This window comes from Oncorhynchus mykiss, chromosome 8 (genome assembly GCF_057628025.1).
Source record: "Oncorhynchus mykiss isolate SJ-2025 chromosome 8, ASM5762802v1, whole genome shotgun sequence".
Classification (NCBI taxonomy): domain Eukaryota; kingdom Metazoa; phylum Chordata; class Actinopteri; order Salmoniformes; family Salmonidae; genus Oncorhynchus; species Oncorhynchus mykiss.
The window spans coordinates 55111937-55126705 of record NC_143029.1 but is presented as its reverse complement, the minus strand read 5'-3'; the positions used below and the strand labels follow the sequence as shown (position 1 = coordinate 55126705).

General features: G+C 40.2%; 1 protein-coding gene across 1 annotated transcript; it reads right to left on the bottom strand.

Annotated features, from left to right (window-relative positions):
* Positions 1–6750: 6750 nt before the first annotated feature.
* On the bottom strand, positions 6751–9636 carry LOC110530110 (prostaglandin E2 receptor EP4 subtype-like). Its single transcript, XM_021612926.3, has 2 exons — positions 8566–9636; positions 6751–8398 (listed from the first exon to the last, which is right to left on the bottom strand). Exons 1-2 carry the CDS (start codon positions 9511–9513, stop codon positions 7775–7777), a joined length of 1572 nt encoding a protein of 523 aa, XP_021468601.3. The 5' UTR covers positions 9514–9636; the 3' UTR covers positions 6751–7774.
* Positions 9637–14769: the final 5133 nt, after the last annotated feature.

Genomic DNA, 14769 nt, shown 5'->3' with positions numbered 1-14769 from the left:
TTAAAATGAATGCAGTCTTTGCCAACACGGGTGCATTGTCTTTACATTTCAAGAGCTACAATCTTCCGCTAAACCTCTGCAATACGGATTGAATCCATCCCTAACACTATTGTAAATGTACCCATGGTAGTAGACCAGCCAAACTGTAAAAAGTACTTGAAAAAGAATTGGCTTGTTAAAGGCTGTCACACATGCTAGATTTTTAAATAGTGATACATTTCGGAAAATTAGTTTGAAAAATTGACGGGATTATCAAACATATACACTTAGACTATGGAATTGATGCCTTAATAGTTACTTTTCATACAATTATTATGCTTTACACCATGCAAATATACATAAAATATTACCATTCAGATGTGTTCCGCTACAGTTGTGGTCTGTAGCGCCACTAAGGACCATCCTCAGATGATGTAGACCCTCTCAGAGGTCTACAACTGCGGGAGACCCCACTGGACCAGGAAAACTTTGCGGAAGACCCCACTGGACCAGCGAGCTTTAAGCCAGGCATGTACAAAAGAAAAGCCTACTTTGCATCATTTTGGTCAAACTTCGGTTTTAGCAAACAAAAATATTTTTCTCAGACAGTGTAGATCACCTCTAACTAAGAAAGAAACGTCTGAATAATAAGCACCTTACCTTGTGAGGATCGGGCATTCTGAGGCAGAGATATTGGAACTAAGTGTAAATGCAGTCAAAGTTTACCTTTTTGAGGTACTGATAGATTTTGCCCATTTTCACTGAATATAAAGACAAAATAAATGTACAGTACCACTTAAAAGTTTGGACAAACCTACTCATTCAATGGTTTTTCTTTATTTTTACTATTTTCTACATGGTAGAATAATAGTGAAGACATCAAAACTATGAAATAACACATATGGAATTATGTAGTAACCAAAAAAGTGTTCAACAAATTAAGATAGATTTTATATTTCAGATTCTTCAAAGTAGTCACCCTTGTCTTGATGAAAGCTTTGCACACTCTTGGCATTCTCATAAATGGGTCTTCCAAATGGACAATGACCCCAAGCATACTTACAAAGTTGTGGCAAAATGGCTTAAGGACAACAAAGTCAAGGTATTGGAGTGGCCATCACATTTGTGGTCAGAACTGAAAAAGCGTGTGCGAGCAAGGAGGCCTACAAACCTGACTCAGTTACACCAGCTCTGTCAGGAGGTATGGGCCAAAATTCACCTAACTTATTGTGAGAAGCTTGTGGAAGGATACCCAAAAAGTTTGACCCAAGTTAAACAATTTAAAGGCACTGCTACCAAATACTAATTGAGTGTATGTAGACTTCTGACCCACTGGGAATGTGATGAAAGAATTATAAACTGAAATAAATCAATCTCTCTACTATTATTCTGACATTTCACATTCTTAAAATAGAGTGGTGATCCTAACTGACCAAAAATAGGGAGTTTGTACGAGGATTAAATGGCAGGAATTGTGAAAAACTGAGTTTAAATGTATTTGGCTAAGGTGTATGTAAACTTCCGACTTCAACTGTACACACTCAGAATCCATGATGACAGGTGATTACTGTAATTTATGACACACAAATTAATCCACATGATTTCTAAAGCATTTGATGCTCTCTGTGGTATCATTCTATGGGAATTTAGCCACCCCCTTGTTAGGATGAAAACACTTAATCTAAGACTAAGGGCCAACCATTAGTGTATTTTTTAATCATATGTAACGAATTGCGTTTAGATGTAGTAAATATAAACATTTGGACATGGTGATCAATTTGTATAATTTTCACTTAATATCTTCAGTGTTTTTTTTCTCTCACAATTATATTTGATTGTGTGCCTAGTAGTAATGCTACCAAGTTAACAATAATAATGAGAAAGGTATTGAGTTAGCTAACGTTTCCAAAATCTAACCAAACAAATAAAGTACAACTTTTTTGAGATGCGTTTGTACCGTCATGTGCATTAATGGCACAATTTAGGAAGGTGTGCTCATCGTTTTGTACACTCAGTGTGTATTTACACACTATGAGGTTGGAATTACACTGTGAAATTGTGAAATTGAGCATAATGTCCTTTAAGTGTAGGAGCTGTTTGAAAATACTGCCTGAAATATACAGGGCCTTCGGAAAGTATTCAGACCCATGACTTTTTCCACATTTTGTTAGGTTACAGCCTTATTCTAAAATGTATTATACATTTTTCCCCCCTCATCAATCTACACACAGTACCCCATAATGACAAAGCAAAAAACAGTTTTTTAGAAATTCCTTGCCGCTGAAAAACATCCCCACAGCACGATGGTGTCAGGTTTCCTCCAGACGAGACGCTTGCCATTCAAGCCAAAGAGTTCAATCTTGGTTTCATCAGACCAGATAATCTTGTTTCTCATGGTCTGAGAGTCTAGATGCCTCTTGGCAAACTCCAAGCGGGCTGTCATGTGCCTTTTACTGAGGAGTAGGTTCCGTCTAGTCACTCTACCATGAAGGCCTGATTGGTGGAGTGCTGCAGAGATGGATGTGCTTCTGGAAGGTTCTCCCATCTCCACAGAGGAAGTCTAGAGCTCTGTCAGAGTGAGCAAGGAGGCCTACAAACCTGACTCAGTTACACCAGCTCTGTCAGGAGGAATGGGTCAAAATTCACCTAACTTATTGTGGGAAGCTTGTGGAAGGCTACCCGAAACGTTTGACCCAAGTTAAACAATTTAAAGGCAATGCTACCAAAGACCATTGGTTTCTTGGTCATCTTCCCTGACCAAGGCCCTTCTCCCCCGATTGCTCAGTTTGGCTGGGCGACCAGCTCTAGAAAGAGTCTTGGTGGTTCCAAACGTCTTCCAATTAAGAATGATGGAGCCATTGTGTTCTTGGGCACTTTCAATGCTGCAGAAATGTTTTGGTACCCTTCCCCAGATCTGTGCCTCGACACAATCCTGTCTCGGAGCTCTACAGACAATACCTTCGACCTCAAGGCTTGGTTTTTGCTCTGACATGCACTGTCAACTGTGGGACCTTATATAGACAGGTGTGTGCCTTTCCAAATCATGTCCAATCAATTGACTTTACCACAGGTGGACTCCCATCAAGTTGTAGAAACATCTCAAGGATGATCAATGGAAACAGGAGGCACCTGAGCTCAATTTTGAATCTCATAGCAAAGGGTCTAAATACTGATGGTATTTCAGATTTTTATTCTTAACACATTTTGAAAAAAAATCTAAAACCCTGTTTCCTTTAGCTTTGTCGTTATTGGGTATTTTGTGTAGATTGCTGAGGAATTATTTTTATTTAATTCATTTTAGAATAAGACTGTAACGTAACAAAATGCGGGAAAAAATCAGGGGGTCGGAATACTTTGCAAAGGCACTGTAAGGCTTTTTTTGGTGGGATGAAGTTCTGGCCTGCCTGGTGAAAAGACACTCAGAAAGACACTTCTGAACAGTAGGGGAGAGTGGGGTAAGTTGAGCAAAAGGGGGAAGTTGAGCCATATTTGTTTCTAGGAAACCGTACACAAAATGAATCATTTTAACTAAACATGTTTTCTTCCTAGGCGTAATGCAAGGCATTGTCGCTGGGATATGAGTTAACAACAGGGCCTGGCCTATGTTGAAAGTGTTTTTTTTTTAATGTATTTACCCTGACAGACTTTAGAGGGCGACTAAATTCCCATAGAATGGTGGCACAGAGCAGATGTCATCAAATGCTTTAGAAATTATGTGTATTTATTTTATTTGTCATAAATTACTGTAATTATCTTCAACAATCTGCCGTCGTGGATTCTGAGTATACACCGAATGTACAAAACATTAACAACACCCGCTCTTTCCATGACATCGACAGACCAGGTAAATCCAGGTGAAAGCTATGATCCCTAATTGATGTCACTTGTTAAATCCACTTCAATCAGTGTAGATGAATAACAGGAGACATGTTGAAGAAGGATTTTTAATCATTGAAATAATTGAGACATGGATTGTGTGCAGTATGCGTATCATTCAGAGGGTGAATGGGCAAGACAAAAGAATGAAGTGGCTTTGAACGAGGTATGGTAGTATGTGCCCGGTGCACGTGTTTGAGTGTGTCAAGAATGGTCCACCACCCAAAGGATTTCCAGCCAATTTGGCACAACTGTGGGAAGCATTGGAGTTAACATGGGCCAGCATCCCTGTGGAACGCTCTTGACACCTCGTAGAGTCCATGTGTATGGTTTAAATAGTACATTTATTTTTTTCTTTACATTTAGTAACACTTTACTTGACACCCAGCACACACCACGCACCACACAGTCATAACCATATCATGTCATAACAGATGACATAACTTGTCATAACCTGTCATAATATGACCATAACACTGTCATGACACATATATTTACACCTTATTTTATGGCTGGTTATGACACCTACATAAGAGTGTCAAAACCCACAAAACCGACCACACAAGGCAAAACATTCCATTACACCTACACAGCCTATATGTCAACAGTATGTTTATGTTATATATATTTTATTGATCATATTAAATTGTAATTGTAATTTCACACACATTGATGTCAGACATGCATCTACCCCAATGCTCTGTTGCGGATGACTGGGATGAACACAGGAGCAGGACAAGACACCCTCTTTTTGACTGAGGACTGACATAAGGGCATGTACGTGATAGGGCTATCTGGCTTATATGATTATGATGGTCATAATTCTTCTTGACAGTGTCGTAAAGTGTATTTTCTACAAGTTGATTAAAATATGATGCAAAAAAATCATGACTGTACAGAATTCATTACAACAACAAGAACAACAAAGGGTTTAAGAAACAAACTTAAAACGGAAGGAAACTTGGCAGAATGTATTTTAAAAAAAATAGTATGTGGGTTTTGACACTCTTATGTAGGTGTCATAACCAGTCATAAAATAACACAATATATGTCACAACCGGTGTAAATATATTAGTAATGACAGTGTTATAGCCATATTATGACAGGTTATGACACGTTATGTCAGCTGTTATATATTATGACATGGTTATGAATGTGTCATAACGTGTTTGCACTAGGTGTCAAGTAAGTTGTTACCATTTAGAGAAAATTGCCTAAATCTATCAGTACCTCAAAAATGTTATTTAACTTTGACTGCATTCACATCTGACCCCTTAGTTTCAATATCTCTGCCTCAGAATGCCCGATCCTCACCAGATAGAGTGCTTATTGTTCAGAGGTTTCTTTCTGAGGAGTTAGAGGGGATTTACACTGTCTGAGAAAAGTGTTTTTGTTTGCTAAAGCCCAAGTTTGACCAAAATGATGGAACTGATGCTTTTCTTGTATGAATAGTTTAAAGCATAATAATTCTACCAAAAGTAACTGTAATACATGTTTATTCCATAGTCTAAGTATTTATAAATGATTAAATAGTCTGTTTGTATTAATATGCTAAACTGCATGAAAAGTAACTATTAATGCATCCATTCCATAGTCTAAGTGTTTATGTTTGACAATCCCCTCAGTTTTTGTTGTGAATTTCCAGATATTTGTGTCAATTTATGCCTATTTTCACCAGATTTGACCTTTGACCACAAGAAAATGGCTTTAAAAATCTACATTTCATGTGACATCAAGCCTAACTCTGTGTATCACCCCATCATTGTTTGATGTAGCATGTAACTGCCTTTAACACACATTTATTAAAGCACTTTTCCCAGGTTGGCTGGAATCCCCTGGCAACACCTATTTTACACTGCTGCTACTCTCTGTTCATCATATACGCATAGTCACTTTCACTATACATTCATGTACATACTACCTCAATTGGCCCGACCAACCAGTGCTCCCGCACATTGGCTAACCAGGCTATCTGCATTGTGTCCCACCACCCGCCAACCCCTCTTTTTACACTACTGCTACTCTCTGTTCATCATATATGTATAGTCACGTTAACCATATCTACATGTACATACTACCTCAATAAGCCCGACTAACCGGTGTCTGCATATAGCCTTGCTACTGTTATTTTCAAATGTCTTTTTACTGTTGTTTTAATTCTTGACTTGACACACACACACACACACACACACACACACACACACACACACACACACACACACACACACACACACACACACACACACACACACACACACACACACAAAAATAAAATTTTTCGCACTATTGGTTAGAGCCTGTAAGTAAGCATTTCACTGTAAGGTCTACTACACCTGTTGTATTCGACGCACGTGACAAATAAACTTTGATTTGACAGTCCTGTTCAGTTAGAGTGGTTTCACCGGTAGTTTCCCTTGTGTCATAGTGCCCCCTACAGGTTGGATACAGAAATACAGCAACCTGAAAGGTGTTCAGATCACACTATTAATCTCAAGAAGGCATCACACGTTTTCACCTCAAAAATCCATAGGAATTTTCATCAAAGTTCGAAGTCTGTGAACCATTATCAGGTTGATGATCTCTCAACACAAGTGTTCATTGCTTTTGTTTTCAGAAAAAGACAAACAAATAAGATCTCAACAAATACATAAAATGGCCCGTGCTTCATTTAATAGATTAGACCGCAAAACTTGATGCCAAGTCTCTTCACATCACAATGACTCGTATCTGCTGCCGGGTATCATTCTGTTTGAGCTTGATCAACTTAATATGTGCGCTTTCCGTAATATGCTTATTATGTAATTCACTCACGACTCATTAACTGCATTTAGTTAAGCATCCTTGAGGTAACAAGTTGTACTGTTCAGATGCATTAATTATCCATTAATTCAAAAACGCACAATACTAATGACACCATTTTTTCACGAGATCACAATGAATTTTCCGATAGTTTTAAAACACCTTCAAATAGGAAAGTTGATCACCACTCACAGTTAAGTCATCAAAAACATTCAACAGTAAAAAACGAAGTTTGACATGTTGGTACATTCAGTTACTATTCCCTGCATGCAACGCTGGTATGGCACAGAAAGAACCAGCACTGCCAATTACTTAACATTGCAATTAGACTGACAGTGTCATTGCATCAATGCTGGGAAATATATTCTGCAGTTACATTTTTTTTTACTGGATATGTGTACAAGAGAATTTCAAAAAACACCTTTTGCTACTATTTCTGTCAAGTGTAGCATACAGTTTGATGCACCCGTTGGATATATCCAATGTGTGCACCACACAGTACACAGAATGCATTGCAACTGCCTCTGCAACCCAATGCTGCAAGGCAAGTGCAGTATTCCACTGGAGATGAATGTGCTTCTGATGTACACAAACGCAATGACGCTGTCCGTGTGTCCGCGTGAGCGAGTGCATTACTGTCTGCTGCATTGAGTTGTAACTTGGGAGCATCCTTTGACGGAAAAAAAATACGTATTTGTATCACTCAAAGACTGACATCTGAATATATCAAGAAGATCCTATAAAATGGGACCAATGTGTAAAAATGACATTCTTAAATTCATTGAATTCAAAAAGTATAAAGAGATGTCTGTCGTGAAGGCAAGTATGTGCCTAATTGTACCCATTTGGCATGATAATAATATAAAATTAATAATACAAATGTTAAAACTGAAGCCCAGTCTTTGTCACATGTAGGCTACATCAAGGTCCCTGCAAACAAAAATGACATCCCCAGAACGTCTAAAGGGTGTGTCTTGGTCCCCTGGACGTTCTTAGAACGCCCCGTTTGCTGGGGAAAATGACCGGTGTCTGTCTGGCTGTCAGCATCTCAGATATTTGCTGTTAAAGTCAATGTGAAAACATTCATGTTTTGTAGAGGATACCACAGTCCTGCAGTTGCTCAGAGGCACTCCTCCGTATGACAGGAGCTAGGTGTGCTGAAGGTACAGGTGACTATGTCCACTTTACTAACATGCCTATGGAGACCTGCTGGTGCGCACTTCGCCGGAAGCGCTTTACTGCCTCCGAGCATTGACGCAATCATGGCCGGTTTGGACACCACAGCAAGTTCCGCCTGGAAGCTGAGCACGGCAGTTTGGTCGACACTAAACGGATGGAAGTTATCCCGCGCTGTGTCAAAGTCCCAGGCTTGTCGCATGGTAAAGTCTGTAAACGATTTACTATTGGTGCTAACCTGGTTCTCTAATTCATTTCTGTAGTTGGTTGTGTATAATGACACATAACTGGTCTCGTTAGTGCATTCAAATGACAGGTGTGAATGTTGACTGCCAGTGCCAAGACAGACTAAATTAGGCCCGGGCCCCGCCTTGACTTTTCCAACTGTATTCTTCATCCTCTCACAGCCCTTAAAAAACAGGTTCTTCCGACAGAGGATGTAGACCCAGGGGTCCAGAATGGGGTTGAAAGAGGCAAAGCGGATGGCCGTCAGATCACTCCGGTAATCCGGTTTCACTCCAGCACAGATGTAGGCAGGACCATACAGCTGGTTTACAAAGATGCGCACCTGTCAGATTGAGAGAATATATACAAATAGTATATGTGGATAAAGCAAACAATTTTTCAGTAATATTAATGTATGTCTGTGTTGCATAGCTTTGTCCATATTTGAAACACATGCCTATGGCATGCACAATAGCTTCAATACAATTTCCATAGATGCCTTTTACTTACCACTAAAGGAATGGAGCACACCAGGAAAACGATGGTCATAAATATTAGCAGCCAGAACATTTGGATCTCAGCCGCGGACAGGCTGGTGACAGAGGGCAGGAACCCGCGCAGTGAGCCACCGTGCGCGGACACTTTCGCTCTCACTATCCGCGTCTTCTGGCTCATCCTCACAAGTGACAGACACACTGCGAAGTTGCACAGAACTGTCACCGCAATCAACAGCAACATGAACCCACCGTAAAGAAACGAATACGAGGCGGCGAGGGGGTCCGTCGCCCTCCAGTCCAAGAAACACCAAGTACCCGGAAAGTGGCGCATGTGCTTCCCGAACCCAAAACTGGGCATGATGCACAACACAATGTTGGCCAGGTAGATGCCCATGAGCGCGAAACGCGCCATTGTCCGGTCAATATATTGAGAGTAAAAGTATGCGTAGTTTATAGCCAAGTATCGTTCAACTGCCATGGCGCACAGGATGGACATTCCAGCCGAGCCGAAAAAGAGCATAGAGAAGGAGAATAAATCGCACAGTAGTTCTCCGCCGAGCCATCTCTGGACTATGTAGGTGGCGATAACCACCGGGCTGGTGAAACAGGTGCCCAACAGGTCCGTGATAGCCATTCCAACAACCAGCGTATAGAAAGTGGTCTCCTTCTGTTCTTTCTTAGAGATGCACAACACAACAATGGCAATGAGGTTCCCCAGGACTCCAACGGCGAACATAGTGGCTGAAGTGACCAGGGATTTGGATTCCAGTCGCAGAGGTGGGAAAGTGCTGTGGTTGTAGGTGACACAGAGCGGTTGGAGTAGTTCTGAAATGTTCGAGTCATTGTCATTGACGGAATAATTCATCATTCTTAAATTAAAACTGAAACAAAATAGCTTGACAGCTTTAACTTCTAAGAAACATTCACTTTCCCACCATGCAGTATCTTTACAAGAGAACATAAAATAAAGTGTAGCCTACGATACCACAGAACATATGTTGCTGGGCTTTGTTTTCGTCCTACCAGCAAGCTCAAACAGTTCCCATAACAGTGTGGTTTGGGTAGTCTCTACGACGGCTCCCGACGCTGCTGCTGGTATTTAAGCCACTGTTCGCTCGCACACACCCATTGATGTCAATAATGTGACGTCAGGCACACGAGGTGTAGCCTACATTTCTTTTCAACTTTCAACTTAGAACGTTTATTTATCAAGACAAGTGAATGTTAAGAACAAATTCTTATTTACAACGACCCCCTACCCCGGCCAAACCCATAAAACGCTGGGCAAATTGTGTGCTGCCCTATGGGTCTCCCAATCACTGCCAGATGTGATATAGCCTGATAGTACAATTCTTCTAAGTTCAATAATGGATCCTGCACGACTTCAACACATACAAATGATATGTGTGCCAAACGTCTATCCTTGGAAAGTAAGTCTGTGAATATTTTTTACAATTAATGTTCAACCGTTTGTTTTAAACTCGTCTTTATTCAACAGCAGACATAGTCTACACAGAGCGGTTGGAGTAGTTCTGAAATGTTCGAGTCAATGACGGAATAATTCATCATTCTTAAATCAAAACTGAAACAAAATAGCTGGTTAGCTTCAACTTCTAAGAAACATTCCCTTCCCACCATGCGGTATCTCTACAAGAAAACACAACAAAAGCAACATAAAAGAAACCCGGACATAGTCTGTCTACTCAGTGTACAGCTCAGCAACACAGCCCAGGTTATCTGAGCCACACCTATGCTTTTATAGATCATACATTGGGGCAGGGTTGCAAATTTCACTGGGGACATGACCCCCCCACATTCTGAAATTGCATTTTTGTCCCCACCAGTTTTATCATTGTGCTGTGATACAAAATTCGCCAAGTGTGCTTTAGGGCCACGCGGACGCCTCAGAGTGGTTGGGTAGGCTGTTTTCCAGGTTTCAGCCAGCTGGATTTAGGACCACATGGACAACACAGAACATGTGGAAAGGCTGTGTTAAGGCAAAGGGAGAGATTAACAGAGGCAGCTTCTGCCTGTGTGGAGCAATTTCTCAGAGTTGTAAAAGCAGAGCAGAAACTGGCTACTCTTTAGTTGACTGATCTAGTTGGCAAGGTACAGTTCCTTCTGTTTGACTGAATAAAAACTAGCCATCTCACTAACTAGCTATTCGTTTTGCCTCAATCACACTAGACCTGAATCAAATGATGAAACCAGCAGCCAAACGATTGAAGACCAATATATTCGGAAGTTTCTTCAGTGTGATGTGAGTTTTTATTAGTCAGCATAGCAATGGAACGTTGTTGGTCTGTCAGTTTCCCTGGCTAATGCCCTACTTTTCACACTGCCACTGTATAAACAGCTCCACAGGCTTCACTGTCATGGTGCACAGTCAGTACACAACACTATGCTCATCATGTCTTAGCAGGATCAGATGGTGACATGTGTCCCTGCAGGATCAGACAGCCAGGGATGACCAGTCTACAGAGCTCAGGTCAATTTTGCAGTATATTATATCAATCAGTGAATGGATACACCGTTCCATCTTGAATTGATGGGTAGGATACAGTCTGGGATCTGGGAATAATGGTCATTTCAATGATTGAACCATTGATTCTATTCATTGGTAATATAATGTGTAAATGTACACCAAGGTAGTTCTTTGTAATGCCTCATCTGAGCAGGATCAGATGGTGACGGGTCTCATCAGGGTCAGAAAGCTGGGGACAACCGGGGACGGCATAGAGGTGACCTTTTGCAGATACAACCATTTATTCCCTCTGTGCAGCAAACACTGGACAAGCAAGAAACTTCAAAGAATTGAACTATTTTTAGGCAGTCCTTTAAACTCCTAAAGTTGATTTCCACAGTGTATCAAGGGTTGATAGTGGCTTTTCCCGATGACACAAAACACGTAAAACAAAAAATGTGAGGAAGACCTGGGATGCGCTACGATGATGATGAATGGATATGTTTGAATGCCCAGTCATGTTCATATAATCTCAAACATAAATTACTGCAGTTTAAGACCATACATAGAATGTACTATATGCCAGTTAAACTGAATAACATCGATTCAGAAATGTCATTATTCCGGAGTAGGTGTAAAACCAAAAAGGGACATATTTGCATATGTGATGGTCTTGTGAAGGCTGGCTGAATTCTGGCAAAGAATATGTTCTTTTATCTCAGCATGTCTACAGATTCTCCCTGGTTTTGTTTGCTTGGAAATGTTGATTCTGGAGACTGTTATCAGAAGAAACTGTGTAACCTAGCATTTATATCGGCTAAGAAATGCATTGCCTTTAATTGGAAGGTTGGTTATGTATCACTAGATTTGATTTATTACAAGGTTAAGGGTATACTGTGCAACTTTCATAAGGTCTGGATTCCTTATATGGAATACTGTACGACAAATGGAAGCTGTATTGCAAAATGCCCACGTTTGGAGAGATACCTATTTAGGCAATCCCTAGGGGGGGTCCACTGTGCAGGCGGGTCTGGCTGGCTGGGCGGTGTGGCTAAAATTTGATATAAAGGATGTCTTAATAAAGATAATCAACACATAGGTCTTTGTACCTTATTTGTAAGAGTTGTTCATTTGTAAGGCTCTTGGTTAAAGATCCAACACCAATGTTGATTATTGAATTATCATTGATCTAGTTCAGTCTTATCAATCACTTAAACATACTGAATAATGGTCTCTTTCCTAGCTTGATGACTGTGGGCATTTTTGCTTACTTTTTGTTGTTGCTGGCATTCGCAAATTCTGCCGGTATTCTCCTGAAGTTGCCGTTAATCGGCTACACGAAGTGGTCGGCAACCTTTCCTATTTGGAGTGCCAATTTCTACCAATCTGTGTGCTAGTTATGATTTTCATATGCACATTTTTGTAGAACAGTTTCATTTAATTTATAATAAATGTTCTTTGTATCTCAAAACCATTGTCTGTGGTTAACTTACATTCTATCTAAATCTAAATGAAAATGACACAAATCTAAAAGTAACTTTTATTGCCATTGCCAGCTATGTAATAATAACCTACATAACGCCAGACATAGAGCTACATAGAGCTTGGGACAGACTCAGCTGTAGGCTATTTATGCAAGGGATAAGAAGTAATCAGGTGTTTTATGACGTTTCCACTGGATCAGAGCATTACATTTTTCCATTTCATGCTGAGTGGTTATTGAAAGGGAGGGAGATGGAAATATTGTTCAAATTCTTTAAGGAACTATTGTCATTCTCAATTTACTTGCTGTTTGAGGTGAAGAAAAAAAATAAGTTGAGAAGCTCAACAGCTCATTAGTGGTGGTAAATTAAGATTTTTTTTTTTTGATGATCAGACACCCCCAAATGGGCACATTTATAGGCCTTTTTTCCCTCCATGTTGCACACAGGCCAGGTGGGCTAGTCCTACTTCTATAGGCGTAATCAGGTGAGCTTTCCTTACTCAACATTGGCAGGAGCATTTCAAACGAAAGACAATGAGAACATTGTCAAAACTCGTAAATGCAATGAAATAAACAAAAACGTGTTTCTCACAAGTGTAGCATAGGTTGTGAGTTCTGCAAAACACGTGTCCACTCCGACAGGGAGAACGAACGGTAAAAGACTGTAATAATACTTTTTGGGATGCATTAAAAATGACCATCACTAAACAAACATTTCAGATTAGAAATGATGGGAATTAACGGTGAATGTAGGCTACTCCTGGTGATGTATGTAATGGGGTTACACTACCAACAATGCACACAATGAAGTTATGAAGTAACGAATACCCACGAAATGGTGGGAGAGGGCGCATTCTGGAGAGAGACGTGCCTTGTGCATCTGAGCCACAATCCCCATATTATTGAACCGTGGCATCCCCGTGGCCTCTTCAATAGATTAGTCCAATGAGAGAGGCGCACGTCACACAGGTGTCTCGTGTGCAATGAAATCCATATGTATTTGCGACTGCTCGATGAAAAAATTCTAAGGTTTTCAATACAGACCCCTTTTGTCATACAGTAGGGTATACAGTAGTCTATTCCATATAAGCCACACAGTATACCCTTAATCTTGTAATAAATCAAATCTAGTGATGTGTAATTTGACATTTCTGCCATTCATTGTGACATTGTGTGAGGATAACCAACCTTTTCAATTAATGGCAATGCATTTCTTAGCTGCTATAAATGCTAGGTTACACAGTTTCTTCCGATAACAGTCTCCAGTATCAACATTTCCAAGCAAACAAAAACAGGAAGAAGGGAGTCTTTAGACATGCTGATATAAAATACCATACTTCACAAGACCATAACATTTGCAAATAGGTCCCCTTTTGTGTTTTACACTTTGAGCAGACCAATTACATGTATGAGTGCATGATATTCAGTTTCACTGGAATATAGCATGTTCTATGGATGGTCTTAAACTGCAGTAATTTATGTCTGAGATTATATGAACATGACTGGGAATTCAAACATACAATGCATTTGCAAAGTATTCAGACCCCTTGACTTTTTCAACCTTTTGTTACTTTACAGCCTTGTTTTAAAATGAATTAAATTGAAAAAATAATAAAATCACTCATCTACACACAATACCCGATAATGACAAAGCTAAACAAAAAAAGAGTTTTAGAATGTTTTGCACATTTATAAAAAAATTAATTAACAGAAATTACATAAGTATTCAGACGCTTTAGTATGAGACTCGAAATTAAGCTCAGGTGCATCCTGTTTCCATTGATCATCCTTGAGATGTTTCTACAACTTGATTGGAGTCCACCTGTGGTAAATTCAATTGATTGGACATGATTTGGAAAGGCACACACCTGTCTAAAAAAGGTCCCACAGTTGACAGTGCATGTCAGAGCAAACACAAAGCCATGAGGTCAGAGAAATTGTCCGTTTGAGATCCGAGACAGGATTGTGTCGAGGCACAAATGTGGGGAAGGGTACCAAAAAATGTCTGCAGCATTGAAGGTCTCAAGAACACAGTGGCCTCCATCATCCTTAAATAGAAGAAGTTTGGAACCACCAAGAGACTTTCCAGAGCTTGCCGCCAGGCCAAACTGAGCAATCGAGGGAGAAGGGCCTTGGTCAGGGAGGTGACCAAGACCCCGATGGTCACTCTGACAAAGCTCCATAGTTCCTCTGTGGAGATGGGAGAAACTTCCAGAAGGACAACCATCTCTGCAGCACTCCACCAATCAGGCCTTTATGGTAGAGTGGCC

Excerpts from the sequence above, each read along its gene's own strand:
- LOC110530110 (XM_021612926.3), bottom strand. The coding sequence starts at position 9,513 with ATGTTCTCTTGTAAAGATACTGCATGGTGGGAAAGTGAATGTTTCTTA. Across the intron at positions 8,399-8,565 it reads TGTGCTCCATTCCTTTAGTG|GTGCGCATCTTTGTAAACCA; the intron begins GTAAGTAAAAGG and ends TCAATCTGACAG.